Source organism: Adiantum capillus-veneris, chromosome 18, assembly GCF_014529385.1.
Source record: "Adiantum capillus-veneris isolate H3 chromosome 18, ASM1452938v2, whole genome shotgun sequence".
Classification (NCBI taxonomy): domain Eukaryota; kingdom Viridiplantae; phylum Streptophyta; class Polypodiopsida; order Polypodiales; family Pteridaceae; genus Adiantum; species Adiantum capillus-veneris.
Window position 1 is genome coordinate 25,298,977 of NC_140948.1, and position 24,285 is coordinate 25,323,261.

A 24,285-nucleotide genomic window follows, 5' to 3' on the forward strand; every position below is an offset into this window, starting at 1 on the left:
CCCTCCTCCCCCATTCTTCACACACTCATCAAGCCTCAAGGCCCGTTCTCCCTTGCTTGAGCCTTGCTCTCAACTCTCAAGCCAAGCTCATTCTCCCTAGCTTGCTCTCAACTCTCAAGCCATAGTGTGGCGCCGCGGCATGCCTCAAGGCTCAAGCTCTCAACCTCTCTCTCTCTAGGGCTAACTTCTAAGTTCTAACCCTCAACTTTCAAGGCTCAAGGCTCAAGCTCTCACGGAATCAAGCGGCAAGCCTCTCTCTCTCTCTCAAAGTTCAAGATCAAGCTCTCTCTTTCACGGATAATCCATCATCCATGGCCTCTTCTTCTCGTTCAACCCCCTCCGTTCATGCGGGCAACACTCAAAAGGCGAAGGAATGGTCGTGGAGGGATGAAGTGACCTCAGAGGGCACCTTGTCGGCGGCGGGAGGTTCTCGTGCATGGGGATGCAAGCTATGCTCTTACACGCGGAAAGGGGGGCATGACAAAGTGAGGGCACACTTTCTTCGAGTGCCGGGACATGAGGTGAAATTTTGTGCCAACGTAACCATCGAGAAGAGGAAGGAGCTCGAGGAAAAGGATCGGCAATTCAACCATAAAGCCAAGCCGGCACGCAAATGTATTGATCCAAAGACCCTCATTTTCCCTTCTTCCTCTCTACCCGGTGTAGGTGTTGGTGCATCTTCAAAAGGTCCAATTCGTCGCCAAAAGACCCTTGCCACCTCTTGGGACCCAAAGAAGAAGGAGGAGGTGGATGCGGCCGTGGCCCGATTCTTCTATCACGACCATATCCCATTTGTCGCAGCGAGGTATGTTCATTGTTTTATGATTCATCAATCTTCTCTCTCATTTCTTCCGTTATCGCCGTTTCCACTTTTTTGATACTAACCTCTTCTATGTTTGATCGAAATAGGTCGGAGTATTGGAAAGTCATGGTGCAACGGATAGGAGAGTATGGCACCGGCTATGTGCCGCCATCTTCAGAGGCTCTCCGAACCACCTTGCTCGATCGAGAGAAGGCTATCGTGGAGCAAGCAACCCTCAACATTCAACGTCTTTGGGCAAAACATGGCGTTTCCCTCATTGCTGACGGGTGGAGCGATACAAGGAAGAGATCTATCCATGGTCTCGTCGCATACTCCAGTGGAGAGATGTACTTTGTGCACTCTCATGATGCCACTGAGAGTGGCAAGTCCGCCGATGTCCTCTCTGCAGAGTGGACAGCGGCCATAGAAACCATCGGTGAGCAACACGTGGTGGCCTTTGTCACAGATGGGGAGGCATCAAACAGGGCAGCAGCAGCCATCATAGAGGGCCACTATCCGCATGTGACAGTGTGCTTTTGCATGGCACACTGCTTGAACAACCTTCTAAAAGACATCGGCAAGCTAGACTGGATTGCTCCAGTCATTGCTGATGCAGTGAAGATGGTTACTTTCATCAACAATCACAACTTGGTTCGGAGTGAGTACCTCAAGAGGTCGGGCGGCAAAGTGCTTCTAAAGTATTCAAATACCCGCTTCGCATTCAACTTTCTTCTTGTACGCAGGCTGTCTGAATGTCAAAATGCGGTCCGACAGGTCTTCATCAGTGATGAGTTCACCACCTCCCCCTATGCAAAGACAGTTGCAGGGACTTTGTGCAAGGATAAGGCAGAGGATCTTGAGTTCTGGAAGGAGCTCAAGAGTCTAGATGCACAGGTAAAACCGGTGGTTCATTTGCTTCGAGTTCTGGATGGCATGAATCCTTGCATTGGCAAGATTTATGAGGCAATGGACCGCATGATTGAGCAGCTTGCACAGCTTGAGCCGAACGCAGAGCGATATGAGGAGATCCATGCGCTTTGCAGCTCGAGGTGGAATTCATATGCCTCTCCTTTACACGGGGCAGCGTACATGGTGGATCCAGAGTTCCAAGGTGCAGGGCAAGAGACAGATAGGGAAGTCATGAACCAATTTACAGAGATCTTAAACAAGATGGTTCTAGACAGAGATAGGCGACGCATTGTCAGAGATCAACTGAGACAGTACAGAGAGATGCGGGGGTCATTTGGCAGTCAAGATGCTCAAATTGATCGCAGGAAAATAGGTTCAGTGCTTTGGTGGGAGGACTATGGCTATGATGGCCCTGAGCTTCAGAGATTGGCGATCCATATTCTAAGCCAATCAGTTAGTACCTTATGCTTGGAGCAATTGTGGAGTACCTTTAGCCACATTGCTTCCAAGAAGAGAAATCGGCTTGGAGTGGAGAAGGCTAATGATCTTGTCTTCGTCAGCGCAAATTTGAAAATGCTTTGCAAGAGTACAAACAAACAAACAGATACACAGTGGGAGATGGAGCAAGAGGCTTCTCAGGTGGGTGGAGATGCACATCCACCAACACCAGGTACTTCATCTGTGGCTGAGATCGAGCCGGACCTAGACCTCGATGATGAGGAATGGGAGGATGTGCATGATTTACAACCGGCTACTACGGATTGGGAGGCCTCTCAGGCTAGTGGCTCTTGAGTCTTGAGTCTTTGCCATTTATCCACCTTTTTGTATGGCTGCTTGAGCCTTGCCCTCTTTGCCATTTGTAGCTACTAGCATCTTTATGGTATTTGTCACCTTCAGTCTTTTGGTATTGTGGTCACTGAAGTCTGGTTTGAACTTTGCCCCCCTTTGGTTTTTTTGTAGCACCTTGGCCGCTGGCGGCCCTTGAGGCTTGTTACTATGTTAGCCATAATTAATTCCAAAGTGTTATGCTCTTAACCTGTGACAAATCTGAAAATGAGGCTCTCCCCCTCCTAAATTCAGTGCCACTTCTTGTTGCATGAGGCAAGTGCACCAGAAGGTGCCACTTGGCACATATGGCAGCATTTTCCCGTTTCGGGGTTGCAGCCTAAAAATCTCCCAACCGGTTGTCCAGTTGACTTCACGGCAGAGTAAGAAAATGTTCCCCTTGTCATTCCGGAGGTAATGATGTCAACACATTTTCAGGTCCCAAAATAGTAGTTCCCTAAATTTTAGGAGATGCTACCATTGTATCTTTCTAGGTCATCCGACCCTCTTTGTACACTGCGGCCACATCCAGAACTGAAATGTAGCCTCTGTAGCAAAGGATTCCACTTTGGCTAGTCAATGACCCCACTTGGCTAACCATAGTCCTTGTCCAACCTTAGTGCTCTCTTGCACTCAGGCCTGGACTCCCTCTGAACATTCCACACTAGCTATGCAATGCAGGGCAGTTATATTTCCCAAGGGGTGTTTCCAAAAAGTGAAAGTAAATAGATAATCAGAAAGAAATCAACAGAAAAAGGATAGATAGTAGTCACACGCTGGTGACATACTCCCCTCTTGAAATCTCAAACGTCCTTGTTTGCATCTATGTCGTACATGCTCACTGTCAACACTGATGTATTCAACACCTGTCGAGACATATACGACACATACATGCTCATTGTCAACCCTGGTGTATTCAACACCTCGTCGACTCATGTATTGCCTGCGTGTGAACCCTGTCCCAATGACATAGTGGTAGCTTCGCACTCTGCCATTGCTTTGAGTCACTAACTTTCCAATGACAAAATGGTAGCTGCACATTTTGCCACTGTCTTATAGTACACGTTGGATCCCGTAACACTTTCGAGCATACCCAAACCGACAGTTTAAGAATGCGGTTACACATGTACTCTTCAATAGAAGCAATCATTGTATCCTTGACAAACTGACAAGAAATACTCACTTCTATAGCACTAACCAAACTTTTGGACATTCCATAAGAGCAATTGCCAAACTAACAATCTGTACAGCTCTAACATTCATGTAACAGGTATTTCACTTGAGCTCACTTTAAATACCTTGTACATCATTTGTTTCAGAAGCCATTGTCACACTGACAATCCATGTAGCTTTGAAACTCAAGGGGTCAAGGTAGGTTGCAAATCGAAGGCTTCCAAGTAGAGTGATAACACAGTTGGTGACTCTGCAAGTTCACGTTCTTCCATCCACTTAGCATCCATTGGTGGATAGTTTCTGAACTTCACCAAGTAACGCCTAGCAACCTTGCCTTTCACTTTCCTTCTTTGTGTGCCAAAATCTGTTCAGGGACCAAGATCTCGTCAAGTTCCTCGACTTCCGGCTGATCTTCAGCTGGCATATCTTCTGGCACATCACCCACATAGGGTCTGAGAAGACTCGCATGAAACGCATTGTGAATCTTCCAACTGTCAGGCAATTTCAGCCTATATGCAACATCACTGATTATGTCGCATACTTGAAAAGGCCCATAGTAACGCATGCTGAGCTTTGGAAACAGTCTTTCCTTGCCCTTCATCTTCTTTAACCTTGCCTTTTCAAAGCGTAAAAGCACCCAATCACCAAGTGAATATACCACTTCACGACGGTGACGATCAGCTGCTTTCTTTTGCTTTGCCTGAGTCTTCTCTAAGGCCACTTTGACCTTCTTGTACATTTCATCCATGTCCTGAACATACTTATCTGCTTCAAATATCTTGTCCTTTGTATGCAGTATGGGAGGAACTTTCTTGCCACCTTCAACTATCTCAAAGGGTGCCTTGCCAGTTGATGAATGCACTGTATTATTGTATGCATACTCCACCAATGGCAAATACTGCTCCCACTTTCCTTTATGCTCTGACACGTAGCACTTCAGCAGATCTAGGACAGTAGAATTTGCCTCTTCTGACTGCCCATCTGTTTGAGGATGAAATGACGAAGAGAATTTGAGCGTGGTGCCCATATTCTCAAACAAGCCTCTCCAGAACAAACTTGTCATGCGTGGATCACGGTCGCTAACAATCGACTGTGGCATGCCATGATACTTGAAAATATTGCTCATAAACAAGCATGCCATTTGATCTGGCTTTATCTTCTTCCTGACAGGAATAAAATGAGCCTGTTTACTGAATCTGCAAATAATGGTCCAAATACCATGGTTTCCTGTCTGCGTTCTCGGAAGATCAAAGATAAAATCCATAGCAATACTTTCCCATGGTTTATCTGGAATAGGTAGTGGTTGCAATAACCCTGGTGCCTTTAACCTGTCAAACTTGACCTTTTGGCATATTAGGCATTCTCGCACAAAGGCATCCACATCACTTCTCAATGTAGGCCAATAGAAGAATGTCTCAACCGCTTTAATTGTAGCATCGATACCACGATGCCCTGCATACGGTGGGACATGACTCTCTTCCATAACTTTGCGTCGCAATGGCTTTGTGACACACAATCTGCCATGCATCATCATGAACCCATCTTTGAGAAGATAGTGTTCATGACGTTGTCCATCCATTAGCTGCTCGAAGAACCTTGCAAAATCTTCATCATTTGCATACAGTTCTCTCATATCATCAAGTTCATGATGATAAGGAATCGACACAGCTGAAATTTGTGGCTTCCTTGACAAGGCATCAGCCACAACATTCTTCTTGCCTTCCACATGCACAATCTGAAAATGGAACATGGACAAGATATTTGCCCATCGCATATGCTTCTCAGATAACTTTGTCTATGTCAAGAAGTATCGCAAGGTCTGATGATCCGTTTGGACAACGAAATCTACACCTAGCAGGTAGTGTTTCCAACTTAAGAGCGCATGAATCACAGCCAGTAACTCTTTCTCATAGACCTGCATGGTCATCTCTGGCCCTTGCAAAATTCTGCTCTCATAGGCTACTACCCTGCCATCTTGCATTAGCACTGCACCAATGCTACTACCGCAGGCATCACACTGGACCACAAATGACTTCCTAAGATCTGGCAACACAATGACTGGATCCGAAGTCATCTTTTCCTTTAAGAGATTAAAAGCTGAAATCTCTTTTTGTGTCCATCTAAAGGTGACTGCCTTCTTTTGAAGAGCATGTAAAGGTGAAGCAATCTCAACGAAATTTCGGATAAACCTTCTATAATAGGAGCATAGTCCCAAAAAGCTTCGGACATCATGCACCGTCTTCAAATTTGGCCATGACTTGATCGCTTCAACTTTTGCAGGATCCATTTTGACACCATCCTTTGAGACAATATGTCCCAGAAAGTGAATCTCTTCCAGAAAAACTCACTTTTCTTTGCATTGATGAGCAACCTATGACTGCGTAGCTCTTTGAACACAATGGCCAAGTGATGCCTATGCTCCTCTTCATTCTGAGTAGACTATCATGTCATCAAAGAATGTACCAACAAACTGCTGGTGTGAACGGAAAATTATGTCCATCATCCTATTGAACGTAGCAGGAGCATTTGTGAGACCAAAGGCCATCACTAAAAATTCGTAAAGGCTAAACGTCGTTCTAAAAGCAGTCTTGTGCACATCCTTTGATCTAATGCGGATCTGATGGTACCCACTCTTTAGATCTATCCTGCTAAACATAGCTGCTCCTAATTTGTCCATAATATCATCAATTCTAGGTATAGGGAACCTATTCTTGATGGTATTCTTGTTCAGTGCACGGTAGTCGATGCACATACGCCATGAGCCATCCTTTTTCTGCACCAACAACACTGGAGAACAGAATGGAGATGAACTGGGCTGAATCAGCCCCTTTTCTAACAACTCCTGTACTTGGCCCATTATCTCTTTCTGCTGAGCCGCACTAACCCTGTACGGAGGCTTATTTGGTGGACTACTGCCTGGCACCAAATCTATCGCATGGTCCTCGGGTCTCTCTGGCGGTAATTGAGATGGTAATGAATCGGAGAAACAGTCACTATACTGTTGTAAAAACATTGACCTTTCTTTAACTAGCACAGATAAATTTGATTCATCACAATCTGACACTTCACGTGCAAAAACCAAGTACGCAGAAAGATGCTTTTTCATTACAGAAGTAATAGCAGAAGCTGATACAGTAGGAATAGACTCCCCTTTAAGCTTTACATCCAGAATGTGAGTCTTTCCCCTGCTCTGTACAGTGATCTTTTTGTTGTAGGCATCCATGATTCCCTGTACACGAAACAACCAAGGAATACCTAACAACACATCACATCCGTCCAGTGGCATGATGTAAAATTCTTCAGCATCTACATAGGACTGGATATGTAGACGCAACTTTCCAATGATGGGTGTCACAGCCTCTGTATGGCCAGGACATGCCAAACCTGCCTCTGCTGTATACCCCATCTCTTCAGGTCTGATTCCCAACTTTGAAGCCAATTCTGGGGAAATAAAGTTGGCTTTGGCACCTGGATCAAAGAAGATAAGCATTGTTTGATCCCTGACCTTTCCCCATGCTCTACAAAGCTCACTTGCATCTGAATTTGGCTTGTCGCCCACCATATCTGGCACTAGACCAGCCATGGGCTTCTTTCCTTTCTTGTCTTCCTTGTCATCAGAATGAGCTGGCCTTTTCTTTGTAGGACAATTGTAAGCAATGTGGCCAGGCTGCTCACATATAAAGCATTTGTTCTCTGTCCTCAGGACCTTCTTTTGCTCTTCTGACTTGCGAGGAAAACGTCTTTTCCATTTCTTTGCTGGTCCTTTTTCTGATTCAGCCGTAGCTTTATCTTTCCCTGCGTTGGCTGACTCCTGAGTCCCTTTAGGAGCCTCATTGGGAACGTGCTTCTTGGCTGAAATTTTCTTGCCTGATCCTGCCTTGACGTCAATGTTAAATTCACAATCTTCTCCCTTGAGCAAACCATTGCCAGTGTTTGCTACCTCGATGAGCTGCGTCAAAGTAGTGACTTTTGTCTTCGTGCAGTATTTTCTCAATCTTTTAGGTAGGCCACAACAGTATTTTTCAATCTGTTCTGTGAATGGCACAAACCTATAGGAAGTTACTGGAAGTAGAGCTTTCCAAAACTTCCGATTGTAATCATCCAGATTTCTGCAAGTGGCAGCATTTAGCTGGTGCCATTCTGTCATGACATCTGCTTCGAAATCATCAGATAACCATGCTGCTGCAAAAATCTACTTGAAGTAAATCCATGTGGACGGAGCTTGCCCTTGAAGCAATAAAGTTGTCCACCATTGTCCCGCATTCCCTGTCAAGAAAGTGGCTGCCTTGCGGACCTTTCAAGCCTCTGTAAAGTTTCCCCCTGCATAGGCCTTGTCAAACTGCTGGAGGAATGAGAGAGCCTTCTTCCTATCATCAAACCCTGTAAAGGTCGTGAATGACACACCTTTGCCACCTTCTTTGTACGGAGTTGGCCTCTCCAGCGGCGTTAAATTGTCATATGGAAGTGACTGAAACATGGGAACACTATTAGGGTTCATCTGTGTTCCTTGGCCGCTATTAACTTGACCTGGAAATGCCATATTTCGCTGCTGATTTGTAATTCCAGCCATACCAAAATTTGCCTGTGGCATCCCAAATTGGCCCTGAGTGCTCTAAAACCCTGGTTGCATACCCATGACACTGTACATGGGGTTAGGCATCATCGTTTGAGCACCCCCAAACACTGTTCCTGGCGTGTAAAACTGATTTCCAGGTGCATGACCAGCCATGCTCTGGAATACCGATCCACCTCCAAAATAGCGAGGGTGTACTGAAGGTGGTGGGAAGACCTGTTGCATAGCCTGTAGGTTGCTTCCCTGCCCATTAGAACCAGCTATAGGCTGCTGAAAGGTGGCGGGCTGAACTGGTACAGCTTGAAAAACTGGCATCTCAACCACATGTTCTTGCACCTTAGGCATAGGTTGTGGAGACTGCATGTTCTCCGTCAAGTGTACAGGTGTTTCCATTGACTGTGCGGTATGAATCACCTGTGCTCGAGCCTTAACAGGCTTTTGAATATGATCCAGTGACCCAACTTGCTGAGACGGAACAGGAGGTTGCAGAAAGGCTAAAAACCTCGGGTTCTGCATTACTTGTGTGAACATAGCCACAGCAGTAGCCAACTGGGTCCTGAATATATTGTCATTTGTCTGTGGTGGTCTTGAGGACTCACCCGCTTCATGTGTCTGTTGACCCTGTGAAGAGGAAACCTCTTCAGTCACATCATCTGGTCTGTCAGCCATAATTGCAATTCCCTGTGTCTGGTCTATGATCCCCTGTGTCTTCAAGCCCAAAACTGACCAAGGCTCACTTCTATGGGAAAAAGTGATTTAATCCCGTCGATGGAACCATGTAACCGGCCTGCTCAATCCAAAAAGGGCGGTAGACTTTACTTTAAACCTTGATTTAGCTTTCACCCATTATTAGTCGTCTATTTTACCTGCGCTATAGTGACACAAGAGAGGGGAATGGGATACAGATGCTAGAATGCACCTGTATGAGAAGACCGACACCAGATTGGCCCCTAACTTAGGCGCCCCTTTTGGTATTTCTTTATTCTTTAAAAGAGGGAATAAACGCTGTGGTTCTTTCCAAGCTGCCCCGCACAACCTTGGCTGAATTTTGACTGTTCTGGCTTGATTTCGGTAACATAACTGTACTAGAACCCTTCACAGTCAGTATTCCCAAGTATTCCCACGCATTGACTGACCTTCCCGACGCATACGGGCGCTTTGCAAAACCTGGCGAGAATCTGCAGCACGCTGAATTCTCTGTTTTCAGCCCTGAAAATGCGCCAGATCACCTGTACAACGGTCCCCTTGCGTCCCCGAACCTCCTGGGGGTATTAGGGTCCGTTTAGGGCCAAAACCCTAAACCTGCAAAAATACACAGCAGGCTGTAATTTACTGTTTCGGGCTCCGTTTCGCGTGCCGGTCGCATCCGTAGCAAGTCCTCGAGCTCCCGCACCTATAGGGCTACTTGCCCTTTGAATCGGACGAGATTTCTGGTGTGAAACCTCTCCAAATTCACCTGTACCTGCGGGGGATTAGCCGCTAGCTAATCCAGTACCTGTGCAAGAGGCTCTTGCCTCGGCAATCGCGCATGAACCCACACAACTGTACATTGGTCAAATGAAGAGCCCACTAGAGGGGCATAACATACTGCCAAAGGGGAGAGAGAGGGCAGTGCGTAGCGTGCAGGGCATCACTCCTGGCACCGCACTGTGCATAAGAGGGAAAGCAAGCACTCCGTAGCTCTTAACCTGTGACAAATCTGAAAATGAGGCTCTCCCCCTCCTAAATTCAACGCCACTTCTTGTTGCATGAGGCAAGTGCACCAGAAGGTGCCACTTGGCACATTTATAAGCATTTTCCCGTTTCGGGGTTGCAGCCTAAAAATCTCCCAACCGGTTGCCCAGTTGACTTCACGACAGAGTAAGAAAATGTTCCCCTTGTCATTCCGAAGGTAATGACGTCAACACATTTTCAGGTCCCAAAATAGCAATTCCCTAAATTTTAGGAGATGCTGCCATTGTATCTTTCTAGGTCATCCGACCCTCTTTGTACACTGCGGCCACATCCAGAACTGAAATGTAGCCTCTGTAGCAAAGGATTCCACTTTGGCTAGTCAATGACCCCACTTGGCTAACCATAGTCCTTGTCCAACCTTAGTGCTCTCTTGCCCTCAGGCTTGGATTCCCTCTGGACAGTTCCACACTAGCTATGCAATGCAGGGCAGTTAGATTTCCTGAGGGGTGTTTCCAAAAAGTGAAAGTAAATAGATAATAAGAAAGAAATCAACAGAAAAAGGATAGATAGTAGTCACACGCTGGTGACACATGCTACCAGGGTTTCAAAGCATTCAGGGCCAATTTGAGATGCCACAGGCAAATTTTGGTATGGCTGGAATTACAAATCAACAGCCAAATATGGCATTTCCAGGTCAACTTAACAACGGGTCAAGAAACACAAATGAACCCTAACAGTGTTCCCATGTTTCAGTCACTTCCATATGAGAACTTAACGCCGCTAGGGAGGCCAACTCCGTGCAAAGAAGGTGGCAAAGGTGTGACATTCACAGCCTTTACAGGGTTTGATGACAGGAAGAAGGCTCTCTCATTCCTCCAGCAGTTTGACAAGGCCTATGCAGGGGGAAACTTTACAGAGGCTTGAAAGGTCCGCAAGGCAGCCACTTTCTTGACAGGGAATGCGGGACAATGGTGGACAACTTTATTGCTTCAAGGGCAAGCTCCGTCCACATGGATTTACTTCAAGCAGATATTTGCAGCAGCATGGTTATCTGATGACTTTGAAGCAGATGTCATGACAGAATGGCAACAGCTTAATGCTGCCACTTGCAAGAATCTGGATGACTACAATCGGAAGTTTTGGAAAGCTCTACTTCCAGTAACTTCCTATAGGTTTGTGCCATTGACAGAACAGATTGAAAAATACTGTTGTGGCCTACCCAAAGGATTGAGAAAGTACTACACGAAGACCAAAGCCACTACTTTGACGCAGCTCATCGAGGTAGCAAACAATGGCAATGGTTTGCTCAAGGGAGAAGAATGTGAATTTAATACTGGCGTCAAGGAAGGATCAGCCAAGAAAAATTCAACGAAGAAGTACGTTCCCAATGAGGTTCCTAGAGGGACTCAGGAGCCGGCCAACATAGAGAAAGGCAAAGCTACGACTGAATCAGAAAAGGGACCAGCAAAGAAATGGAAAAGACGTTTTCCTCGCAAGTCGGAAGAGCAAAAGAAGGTCCTGAGGTCAGAGAACAAATGCTTTATCTGTGAGCAGCCTGGCCACATTGCTTACAATTGTCCTCAAAAGAAAAGGCCAGCTGATTCTGAAGACAAGGAGGACGAGAAAAGAAAGAGGCCCATGGCTGGTCTAGTGCCAGATATGGTGGGCGACAAGCCAAATTCAGATGCAAGTGAGCTTTCCAGAGCATGGGGAAAGGTCAGGGATCAAACAATGCTTATCTTCTTTGATCCAGGTGCCAAAGCCAACTTCATTTCCCCAGAATTGCCTTCAAAGTTGAGAATCAGATCTGAAGAGATAGGGTATACAGCAGAGGCAGGTTTGGCATGTCCTGGCCATATAGAGGCTGTGACACCCATCATCGAAAAGTTGCGCCTACATATCCAGTCCTATGTAGATGTTGAAGATTACATCATGCCACTGGACAGATGTGATGTGCTGCTAGGTATTCCTTGGTTGTTTTGTGTACAGGGAATCATGGATGCCTACAACAAAAAGATCACTGTACAGAGCAAGGGAAAGACTCACATTCTGGATGTAAAGCTTAGAGGGGAGTCTATTCCCACTGTATCAGCTTCTGCTATTACTTCTGTAATGACAAAGCATCTTTCTGCGTACTTGGTCTTTGCACGTGAAGTGTCAGATTGTGATGAATCAAATTTATCTGTGTTAGATAAAGAAAGGTCAATGTTTTTACAACACTATAGTGACTGTTTTTCCGATTCATTACCGTCTCAATTACCGCCAGAGAGACCCGAGGACCATGCGATAGATTTGGTGCCAGGTAGTAGCCCACCAAATAAGCCTCCGTACAGGGTTAGTGCGGCTCAGCAGAAAGAGATAATGAACCAAGTACAGGAGCTTTTAGAAAAGGGGCTTATTCAGCCCAGTTCATCTCCATTCTGTTCTCCAGTGTTGTTGGTGCAAAAAAAGGATGGCTCATGGCGTATGTGCATCGACTACCGTGCACTGAACAAGAATACCATCAAGAATAGGTTCCCTATACCTAGAATTGATGATATTCTCGACAAATTAGAAGGAGCAGCTATGTTTAGCAGGATAGATCTAAAGAGTGGGTACCATCAGATCCGCATTAGATCACAGGATGTGCACAAGACTGCTTTTAGAACAACGTTTGGCCTTTATGAATTTTTAGTGATGCCCTTTGGTCTCACAAATGCTCCTGCTACGTTCAATAGGATGATGGACATAATTTTCCGTCCACACCAGCAATTTGTTGGTACATTCTTTGACGACATGATAGTCTAATCAAAGAATGAAGAGGAGCATAGGCATCACTTGGCCATTGTGTTCAAAGAGCTACGCAGCCATAGGTTGCTCATCAATGCAAAGAAAAGTGATTTTTTCCTGGAAGAGATTCACTTTCTGGGACAGATTGTCTCAAAGGAGGGTGTCAGAATGGATCCTGCCAAAGTTGAAGCGATCAAATCATGGCCAGATTTGAAGACTGTGCTCGATGTCCGAAGCTTTTTGGGACTATGCTCCTATTACAGAAGGTTTATCCGAAATTTCGTTGAGATTGCTTCACCTTTACATGCTCTTCAAAAGAAGGCAATCACCTTCAGATGGACACAGAAAGAGATTTCAGCTTTTAATCTCTTAAAGGAAAAGATGACTTCAGATCCAGTCATTGTCTTGCCAGATCTTACGAAGTCATTTGTGGTCCAGTGTGACGCCTGCAGTAGTAGCATTGGTGCAGTGCTAATGCAAGATGGCAAGGTAGTAGCCTATGAGAGTAGAATCTTGCAAGGGCCAGAAAAGACTATGCAAATCTATGAAAAAGAACTGCACGCCGTGATTCATGCACTCTTAAGTTGGAAACACTACCTGTTAGGTGCAGAGTTCGCTATCCAAACGGATCATCAGACCTTGCGATACTTCTTGACACGGGCAAAGTTATCTGAGAAGCATATGCGATGGGCAAATATCTTGTCCATGTTCCATTTCAGATTGTGCATGTGGAAGGCAAGAAGAACGTTGTGGCTAATGCCTTGTCAAGGAAGCCACAAATTTCAGCTGTATCAATTCCTTATCATCATGAACTTGATGATATGAGAGAACAGTATGCAAATGATGAAGATTTTGCAAGGGTCTTCAAGTAGCTAATGGATGGACAACGTCATGAACACTATCTTCTCAAAGATGGGTTCATGATGATGCATGGCAGATTGTGTGTCACAAAGCCATTGCGACGCAAAGTTATGCAAGAGAGTCATGTCCCACCGTATGCAGGGCATCGTGGTATCGATGCTACAGTTAAAGCGGTTGAGACATTCTTCTACTGGCCTACATTGAGAAGAGATGTGGATGCCTTTGTGCGAGAATGCCTAATATGCCAAAAGGTCAAGTTTGACAGGCAAAAGGCACCAGGGTTATTGCAACCACTACCTATTCCAGATAAACCATGGGAAAGTATTGCTATGGATTTTATCTTTGATCTTCCGAGAACGCAAACAAGAAACGATGGTATTTGGACCATCATTTGTAGATTCAGCAAGCAGGCTCATTTTATTCCTGTCAGGAAGAAGATAAAGCCAGATCAGATGGCACGCTTGTTTATGAGCAATATTTTCAAGTATCATGGCATGCCACAATCGATTGTTAACGACCGTAATCCACGCATGACAAGTTTGTTTTGGAGAGGCTTGTTTGAGAATATGGGCACAACGCTCAAATTCTCTTCGTCATTTCATCCTCAAACAGATGGGCAGTCAGAAGAGGCAAATTCTACTGTCCTAGATCTGCTGAAGTGCTACGTGTCAGAGCATAAAGGAAAGTGGGAGCAGTATTTGCCATTGGTGGAGTATGCATACAATAATACAGTGCATTCATCAACTGGCAAGGCACCCTTTGAGATAGTTGAAGGTGGCAAGAAAGTTCCTCCCATACTGCATACAAAGGACAAGATATTTGAAGCAGATAAGTATGTTCAGGACATGGATGAAATGTACAAGAAGGTCAAAGTGGCCTTAGAGAAGACTCAGGCAAAGCAAAAGAAAGCAGCTGATCGTCACCGTCGTGAAGTGGTATATTCACTTGGTGATTGGGTGCTTTTACGCTTTGAAAAGGCAAGGTTAAAGAAGATGAAGGGCAAGGAAAGACTGTTTCCAAAGCTCAGCATGCGTTACTATGGGCCTTTTCAAGTATGCGACATAATCAGTGATGTTGCATATAGGCTGAAATTGCCTGACAGTTGGAAGATTCACAATGCGTTTCATGCGAGTCTTCTCAGACCCTATGTGGATGATGTGCCAGAAGATATACCAGCTGAAGATCAGCCGGAAGTCGAGGAACTTGACGAGATCTTGGTCCCTGAACAGATTTTGGCACACAAAGAAGGAAAGTGAAAGGCAAGGTTGCTAGGCGTTACTTGGTGAAGTTCAGAAACTATCCACCAATGGATGCTAAGTGGATGGAAGAACGTGAACTTGCAGAGTCACCAACTGTGTTATCACTTTACCTTGAAGCCTTCGATTTGCAACCTACCTTGACCCCTTGAGTTTCAAAGCTACATGGATTGTCAATGTGACAATGGCTTCTGAAAGAAATGATGTACATGGTACATGAATGTTAGAGCTGTACAGATTGTCAGTTTGGCAATTGCTCTTATGGAAAGTCCAAAAGTTTGGTTAGTGCTATAGAAGTGAGTATTTCTTGTCAGTTTGTCAAGGATACAGTAATTGCTTCTATTAAAGGGTACATGTGTAACTGCATTCTTAAACTGTCGGTTTGAGTATGCTCGAAAGTGTTATTGGATCCAACGTGTACTAAAAGACAGTGGCAAAATGCGTAGCTACCATTTTGTCATTGGAAAGTTAATGACTCAAAGCAACGGCACAGTGCAAAGCTACCGCTATGTCATTGGGACAGGGTTCACACGCAGGCAATACATGTGTCGACGAGGTGTTGAATACACCAGGGTTGACAAAGAGCATGTATGTGTCGTACATGTGTCGACAGGTGTTGAATTCATCAGTGTTGATTGTGAGCATGTACGACATAGATGCAAACGAAGACGTTTGAGATTTCAAGAGGGAGGTATGTCACCAGTGTGTGACTACTATCTACCCTTTTTGTTGATTTCTTTCTTATTATTTATTCATTTTCACTTTTTGGAAACACCCCTCGGGAAATCTAACTGCCCTGCATTGCATAGCTAGTGTGGAACTGTTCAGAGGGAGTCCAGGCCTGAGGGCAAGAGAGCACTAACGTTGGACAAGGACTATGGGGTCATTGACTAGCCAAAGGAATCCTTTGCTACAGGGGCTACATTTCAGTTATGGGTGTGGTTGCAGTGTACAAAGGGGGTCTGATGACTTAGAAAGATACAATGGCAGCATCTCCTAAAATTTAGGGAACTGCTATTTTAGGACCTGAAAATGTGTTCACGTCATTACCTCCGGAATGACAAGGATTACTCTGCAGTGAAGTCAACTGGACAACTGGTCGGGAGATTTTTAGGCGACAACCCCGAAACGGGAAATGGCCTGTAAATGTGCCAAGTGGCACATTTCTGTGCACTTGCCTCATGCATGAAGAGGGGGCGCTGATTTTAGAGAGGGGAGGGGCTCATTTTCAGCCTGTCACAGGTTGAGAGCTTCAATGGAGTGCTTCCTTTCCCTCTTATGTACAGTGCGGTGCCAGGAGTGATGCCCTGCACGCTACGCATTGCTCTCTCTCCCCTATGGCAGTATGTTATGCCCCTCTAGTGGGCTTTTCAATTGACCAACGTACAGTTGTGTGGGTTCATGCACGATTGCCGAGGCAAGAGCCTCTTGCACAAGTACTGGATTAGCTAGCGGCTAATCCCCCGTAGGTACAGGTGATTCGGAGAGGTTTCACGTGCGAAATCTCGTCCGATTCAAAGAGCAAGTAGCCCTACAGGTGCGGGAGCTCGAGGACTTGCTACGGATGCGACCGGCACGCAAAACGGAGCCCGAAACAGTGAATTACAGCCTGCTGTGTATTTTTGCCAGTTTAGGGTTTCGGCCCTAAACGGACCCTAATACCCCCAAGAGGTTCGGGGACGTGAGGGGACCGCTGTACAAGTGATCTGGCGCATTTTCGGGGCAAAAACAGAGAATTCAGCGTGCTGCAGATTCTCGCCAGGTTTTGCAAAGTGTCCGTATGCGTCAGGAAAGTCATCTAATGCGTGGGAATACTGACAATGAAGAGTCCTAGTACAATTATGCTGCCGAAATCGGGCCAGAACAGTTGAAATTCAGCCAAGGTTGTGCGGGGCAACTTGTAGGGAACCGCAGCTTTTCTTCCCTCTGTTGAAGAATAAAGAAATACCGAAAGGGGCGCCTAATTTAGGGGCCAATCTGGTGTCGGTCTTCTCATACAGGTGCAGTCTAGCAACCTGTATCCCTTTCCCCTTTGTTGTGTCTTGAAAGTACAGGTAAAGTGGGCGACAAATTAAATGGGTGAAAGCAAATAAGGTTTAAGTCTAAGGTCTACCGCCCTTTTTGGATTAAACAGGCCGGTTTCACTTTCTAAAAGCAAGGCCTAAAAACTAAGTTAGGGGCCAGTGCATCTAAACGGGGAACTACGCCCTGCAGTGTCTTGTGTCCAGTTCGGTTCTTTGCTTAGATTCAAGCAATTGAAGTGTTTAGATTTATTTCCAACTACATAACGTTTATATCAATTGTTATTCCCATCGACTCTTGTTGCCAATTGAAAGAACAGCACTAGAATAGACTTTAACACTTCAACACAACTAAAAATGGAAGAGGGAGATTCCAAACAAGACACGGCGTACAACTGCACGAATGCTAGAAGCTTCCCCCAAGGCTCATAATTAAAGGGCCCTAGCCTAAAAAGCAATAGACACAAAAAGCTATTATTGCTCTCAAAAGCGTCAAATCAAATAGCGCCCAAAAAGCAACTTCCACTTGTAGTCGTGCAACGTCAGCAGCCCTGAATTTGCACCATAAATTGAGGAAATCTATTCTACAACAGTGCCACGTCATCGCTTGTCAATACGTCTCCTGCACGCCCCTTTCCCCAATCTCCTTTCTTGGTAGAGGTTACCACGTCATCACTTTTAAAGTTAATAGTTTGCTTTTTCAACAAGCACACTGGTCATACTTACTATAAATATAAAGTCTAAAGAATAAGAATATACAAGGTTTCTCATCAATGAGTTACAAAAGTTGCTTTCCAAGCATCCACAAGGCAATATAGCTCGCTTGTTGAACTTCCAATAGTTTTAGAATTATACGATGCCTCTATTTGTGCCAAAAACTCTACCTCCTAACCCACCCGAGAGTACGAGAGCTTTAGCATAGAGTCCAGAAAATTCTATTACTATTCCACTTGGTAGTGTTTTTCGTGAGTTGGTTGTGCAAGACCTCCACTTGCACCACCTCTACCCCCAAGGTGTCGAGGCCATAGATAGTGAGGAAGCCTTGGAGAGAGCACTAGCTCATGAAGGTGAGAAGAGTGGTATATAGTGGAAAAAAGGCTCTCGCGAGCAGCCCACGATGTTTGAGAAGAGAAAGAAACGTTATTTTTTAAGCCCTTGGGTATCAACTCATAAAATCCAAGCCTTTGATTGACCTTCTCACTTAAAACAAAACTCTTAAATGAGCATACAAAGAGAAAATCTCACAAAATCTACTATGAGTGTAATATATCTCACCCATTATCAAAAAGAACCATACTATTGGCTATATTGAGAATCTTGCGGATAAATCTCCATGACAACTGAGTGAGATAAGCAATATAAGAACTATAAATAAAGAAGTGTCACATGCACATCTAGCCCTATGTGCATGTGGACAAGTTGTAACTCTTATATCTAGAGTTTAGGATAGCTTAGGAAGTGTTATGGCACCCTTGTGAACCTATACACAGGACATGCATGTCCAAACACTTTAGAGTAGCTGCATACGCTCTAATTGCACATGAACATAACCAATGTCTGCTACGTGTAGGCACTGAGGAGTGTTTCCATACAATTGCATTAGTACAAAACCAATATTTTTCAATTTTCACAGCCCATAGCCTCCTCACAATTGCAGATCCTATTCAGCATCCCTAGCATTGCGCATTCGTAGCCCTTAGCCTCACAAATCCAAGCACCTACAGCAAGATCCCATCAACATCTCAACATCTAGGACCATTTCTCGTTTGGGGGGGGGGGGGGGGACGCTCGCTCGCTCTCTCTCTCTCTCTCTCTCTCTCTCTCTCTAACCTTCATTCACCATATTCCTCTCGTCTCTCTCTAGTCTTTGCACATCTCTCGTTAAGTATAAAAAAATACTCTCATTTAGTAAAAAAAATCTTGAGTACGCACTTAGCACTCATCCTGAGCATTCACCATCAACCACTTCCGTTGCACATTACAAGTAGACTCATATGTCCTACTCTTGATACCATGTTGAATGTTAGGGACACGAGAAACGAGACTTAGATAGAAACCAAGATGATTATAATAGTACAATTGAAGACAATACAAGAACTCTAGACTAATACAAGATGCTCACAATTTGAGTGGAGACAAGGCTATTTATATACCTAGATGATAGGATAGGGGAAATATAATGGACCAATAGAGTGAGGATGGGCTTACCTAGAGGTAACCATTCCCTTTTAAACCAACAGACTCTGTCCACAGTTTTGCGTGTATTGAGGCACATTATCTTACCTTCTTTTTTTGATAGATGCTCAATAAGATAACTTCTCTAAAATGGTTTCTCAAAAAAATATGCGTGAAACTACGTGCACATACTCTAGCAAGACACTTTGATAATTGTGTGTGGAGTGCATCAAAGGAATCCACTTCTTTGCCATACGAAACATGGAAACCAAATAGATCCATGAACGCACTCAAGTGATCTGGTAGTACAAAGAGGTTTGTAGCTTACCTTCCTGCGAGTCTCTAGATGTTTGATCGGTCCCTTCCATCTTGCTCACCTGCTAAATAATCAGCCTTTTGCAAATCAAAGCACACCCATAAGGTAGTTTTGACAAACATTTGTCGATGTACATATAACCCAACATACAAACGAGCAAGTTCATTACACATGGCTGAAATGTACTCTTGCATAATGACTTTATGACATGATAGTCCATGACATCCATTGGGTAACTTCATAATCTCAACTTTAGTATCAGGACAAAACGAACAAAGATGCTTTCACACTTAGGACACACAACCAGATGCATCCACAAAATGCTACATATTTGTGCAAACTTTGTACATGCACGAGTCAAGACAATTTGCCAGGAATTCTATCACAACTGCATGCATGTTGTTTTTGAGTGTCTGTATGTACTAATAGATCTTTTAGAACTTGCATGCGTAATTCAGCTTTAGGTAGTACTCATCTTGAAACATATGTGTGCAACGAGAGCATAAACCCTCAAAATGTCTATGTGAATGGAGATTTGAGTCGAGAAAGCAAATAACAAAAAAAGAGGAAACATACAATTCCATCTGCATCATATCATATGCATATTCAAGTTTGCATGTTTATATTTGAAGCCACATGCACAAGTGTGTGTAGATCTATGTGGGAATTCATGCATACTCGGCATATATGCCGGTGAAGGTGCCACTCAGAGAAGGCCCCAGAAGAACAACAAACTTGTAGTAAATTAAAGTCCCAAAAGTAGGACACGTGTGAGCAAGTTGCTGTATGGTAAACCTAATGTGTGTAGCTTTCATTTTCCGGGACAAAAATCCAATACGCGATTATGCATGCACATTTTTAGATCAATCCATGTGTCTGATATCAAGTGAAATCTCTTAATCTTACACTCTATAATGAAGTTTTGAAGTGCGGATTGATGCATTAGAGAGCTTAGAATTATGTCTCCGTTGTAAACATACACAGACACATATCTTGTGGCCACTGCCACATCTACGCATAGTTACTTTCGAGGGTTGGTGAGCATCCCACATTTGCGCTACTCGGATGAGTATAAAAACTGGCAAATTTCAAAGATGGGTTTGCACAAATGCTCTTATAATGCTGTTTCAGTGTCCTTCTAGACACACAACTGCATAAACTCACAGAGAATGCGCGTCCGGTCAAGACCAGGAGAAACACAAAGACAACGCCACAGACGAATATCATGTAATGGTGGCATTCTGTGTATAAAACAGAGACGTGCGAGTTTAGATTATGCAGACAAATACACTCGCAGGTTTCAAGATGGGTTTGCGCAAACGGAGCACTTACAATTACAATGCTGTCAACGATTCAATTGCCGTGATCTGTCATTCGCTCTTCTGGTGGTCTCGCTCGCTCTTAGCGCAACCGGACCGGGGTCTTAAACAAAGGCCACCTTTAAATTAATTAAAAATTATTACCTGAATAAATGCGAATTATGATTGGGAATGGCAAGATCTTGATATGATCTATCTTTTCATGTCAATTTCATTGAAAAGTGTCAATCTTATCATTTATTCCATATCATTTAATTGAATGTCCCTCTATTGTCACCAAGTAAATTAAAAGATTTTACTAATGGCTTCAAAAAAAATAAAAGATAAAAAACTCGAAGATTTCAAAAAATGCAAAAAAACTTACGTTTCGTGTTATCTTGTACCTATAAATGGTGGGATTACACTAAACTTAGATAGAGAAGTCTTATCAATATAATTTTATCGACCTTACATACGCAAGAAATCTCTACCTACATAGTACAAGGAAATTCTAAAGAGAAGGAAATGCTTTTAAAAAACGATAATGCACTCCATCACTTTTTTTAATATGGAAATGAAATGTCTTTTGACTTTCCATTTAAATGGGCTTTTCATCTCCTACGACTTTTCATTTTCATGGGGCTTTTCGTTTCCTAACGTTATCCTTCATTTATGCATTTAAATGTTTTGAAAGAATTTTTATTTGGGGGACCCTACTGGCCCTCATGTTTTAAGTGGCCTTATATTGGCCCTTTTACTCTATGTGTGTGTCCATTACTCTTGCAGTGCGCACATGTAGCACGATCGTTCATTTTTTGATTCAAAAAGTGGTAAGATCCAACATTGTTTGGCATTACTCGAGTTGTTTTTTGATGCGAGCGGATGATTCCTAAGGCCTTCGAAGGAATCGTTCGTTTCAAACGCCCATGTTCACAGAGGCGACAAGGTCTCCTACAGGCTGTGAGTCCTCTGCCAACAGACCTACGCACGTGCTGTCAGAACCTGCAGCAAACGTCAGCAAGCTTACAAACGATTGTTCATGTGTACAAGAAAGTGCTCGGTAGTTGATGTTCAGGCAAAGGGAACGAGCCGAGCGGAAACCCTTCATATGCGCATTATATCTGCTGGCAAAATTAACAATTTGCACATTCTCCATTGTAGTGAGAGCTCCATTGCCTACCCATATGAAGATCGCCAAATGGCGCATGCACATCCTCTGACTTACCCTCTATCTTGAGCTTTGATGGTAACAAATTGCTCGATATCTTCCAGCGAAAGATGCCACACCGGAATGACATTTAAATTTGAATTTGCATCCTTGATAACATGCAATGCATGTTCTATGGTGAAACCAATTAGAATCAACAGATATGTTGCAACTGCTTGCAGTCATCATTAACCTTCTCAGCCATGAATCTCATGGCCAGCACCTCACCGCTGCACGACAATGCAAATAGAGAAACTGGTTGCACCGTTGCTCTTGAACAATCCTCCTCAGTCATAACTACTCTTGTTACAAATCTATTGTGCATCTCCGAAGCATGCACCACATCTGCCATGGCACTCTCTGTAGAAAATTTGCTGATAGGGTGACGCTTCGCCTAGCCATCTCAAAGACGGACATCCCCAGCAAAGTTGGTGATGGTCTTGCGAATAGCCTTTAATGACAACACTAAACATAGCGCATGAAAGCTCTTGGAGCTCCCGCACGTGTAGCCACCATCATTTAATGGCATGAATGACCACTTCCAGTGCAGTTTTGAAAACAACATCCATATGACTAACCGTGATGCTTTAGGTTGAATTCATCGCTACTTACTGACTTCCATAGCTACCACTGCACACACTTTTTTTTAGTAATGTCATATTAAATTACTAATGGGAAACCTAAAATCAAGGAAAGCCCATAGAAAATATTACAAGCAATAAATCAAAAACAGTCAAAATAGAGCTCACTCGTCCAAGCCATAGGCAACTTTAAGAGACTGTCGAAGAGATGTTTTGAAGAAAGGTACGTACTCCACTTGAATCTGCTGAAACATTACGTGCCCTCCACATTGTCCATAGCACCCAAAAGTTAACCCAGCCAAAAAAGTATGCATATGGCTGAAGTAATGGTAGAAGCACTCCAAAAAGCCTGAAAATTTGACCAGAATGTATCCTAGGGAAACACATGCGAAGAGGTGTATGTTGCAATCCACAAATTGTTGTGTACGAAAAAAAGACCACAATAAATGTGAAATATTCTTAATGCTTGCACACAACGAACACATCGTGAGGAGGCTAATTGTTTGGAGCGCGAAAATTTGTCAGTTGGGAGAACCCCAATTCATCTCCACATAAATAATCTCTCCTTTAGAAGAAGCTTAGCATGCCACACTTTCATAACTTTACTTCGCCACCATGTAGCACCCTTATTTATATTCCATACCTTATTATAGTGTTCTTATATTCAAGAAGATGACTGCAAATGACAATACACCTTCTTTGCAGAATAGAGTGGATCGAAGAACCAACATAATGCCAATCACAAATTCGGTCCTCCACAACCGGCGAGATATGGAATCAACCAGATCCTTTATGGTGTTCCACATGTGTTTGTAGTAGCTTGTCTAAACGAGAGCACTTGTCCAATAGCATCGATCACATCTAATATCATTTCAATACCTTTCTGGGAGAGAAAATAAGCATGTCTTGGAGACCACTGAATAAGAGTCTGATCAAAAACCCAACTCCAGTGCCAACTCTCCAATCTAAGTGAATTTCTACTCGCATCATCTCGACCATGCCACAACAATTCCTTTGTGACTATTTTCCAATCAGCTACAAGACTAGAAGCAAGGGGGCGTCCAGGTATCGTGGCTTTAAATGTACCAAAAACTACATCCCAGTATGAAGGCAGCCAATTGACAAAAGATGGTGTAGAAACCGCAAGAGAACACAGAAATGCAAACATCTGCATCCAGGGCTGCTTTTGCTCTACCGATACCAATAACAAGGTGGCCTTCCTTGCAATAACATGAGAACACAAATGTAGAATATTCAGACCAACACAACGCTTTGGAGTACATAACTTATCCATAGCGAGCGATCGTAGGCCATTTTTCTGGGAGCAAGTAGACCAAAAATGTCCAATAACTGCATATATGTCACCAAGATGGACTACACCATTTTGAGTCTTACATGCAGCAGCCAAGTAGACAGTTTCCAATAGTGCAATTTAGACCTTAGTTTATTCTCAACCCAATCCAAGAATTTGTCATTGTTCATTGACCAAGCCAGTGGGTATTCATTTGATCAAGCTTCACTATCTCACATGGCCATAATAAAGGGTGCCAATCCATTCGGTGCAACGGCAACAATTTATATTTTCAAAAGTTAACGTGCAGTCTTGCAACCAATCCATAAACATGTAGAGCTTCCATGATACATCCAACATTCTCTGGTTGATTTTTAAGCCAAAACACGGAGTCATCATCATATGCGCTTGCGCCACAAAATGATCACGAGATGGTAATTCCAATCTATGTCATTGGCCAAATGCCATCAAGGAGTTCAGATACAACAATAGAGGATGTGTAGCAATAGCATACAACATAGCACTTAAAGGGAATCCTTGCCTGACCGATCGAC

General features: G+C 43.9%; 1 protein-coding gene across 6 annotated transcripts in view; it reads right to left on the reverse strand.

Moving 5' to 3' along the window:
- Nucleotides 1-20,812, reverse strand: part of LOC147435370 (F-box protein SKIP28-like) — a 71,462-nt gene extending 50,650 nt beyond the window's left edge. The window contains exons 1-3 of one of the 6 annotated variants that reach the window (XM_086488447.1): nucleotides 20,687-20,812; nucleotides 20,519-20,595; nucleotides 19,367-19,418 (exon numbers count right to left, since the gene is read on the reverse strand). In XM_086488447.1, the coding sequence (XP_086344573.1) occupies nucleotides 19,367-19,418; nucleotides 20,519-20,581 (115 nt within the window). In that variant the 5' untranslated portion in view covers nucleotides 20,582-20,595; nucleotides 20,687-20,812. Of the gene's footprint in view, nucleotides 1-19,366; nucleotides 19,432-20,518; nucleotides 20,596-20,686 lie in introns of all 6 variants that reach the window. The other 5 variants (XM_086488442.1, XM_086488441.1, XM_086488446.1 and 2 more) reach the window with 5 other exon arrangements.
- Nucleotides 20,813-24,285: the final 3,473 nt, after the last annotated feature.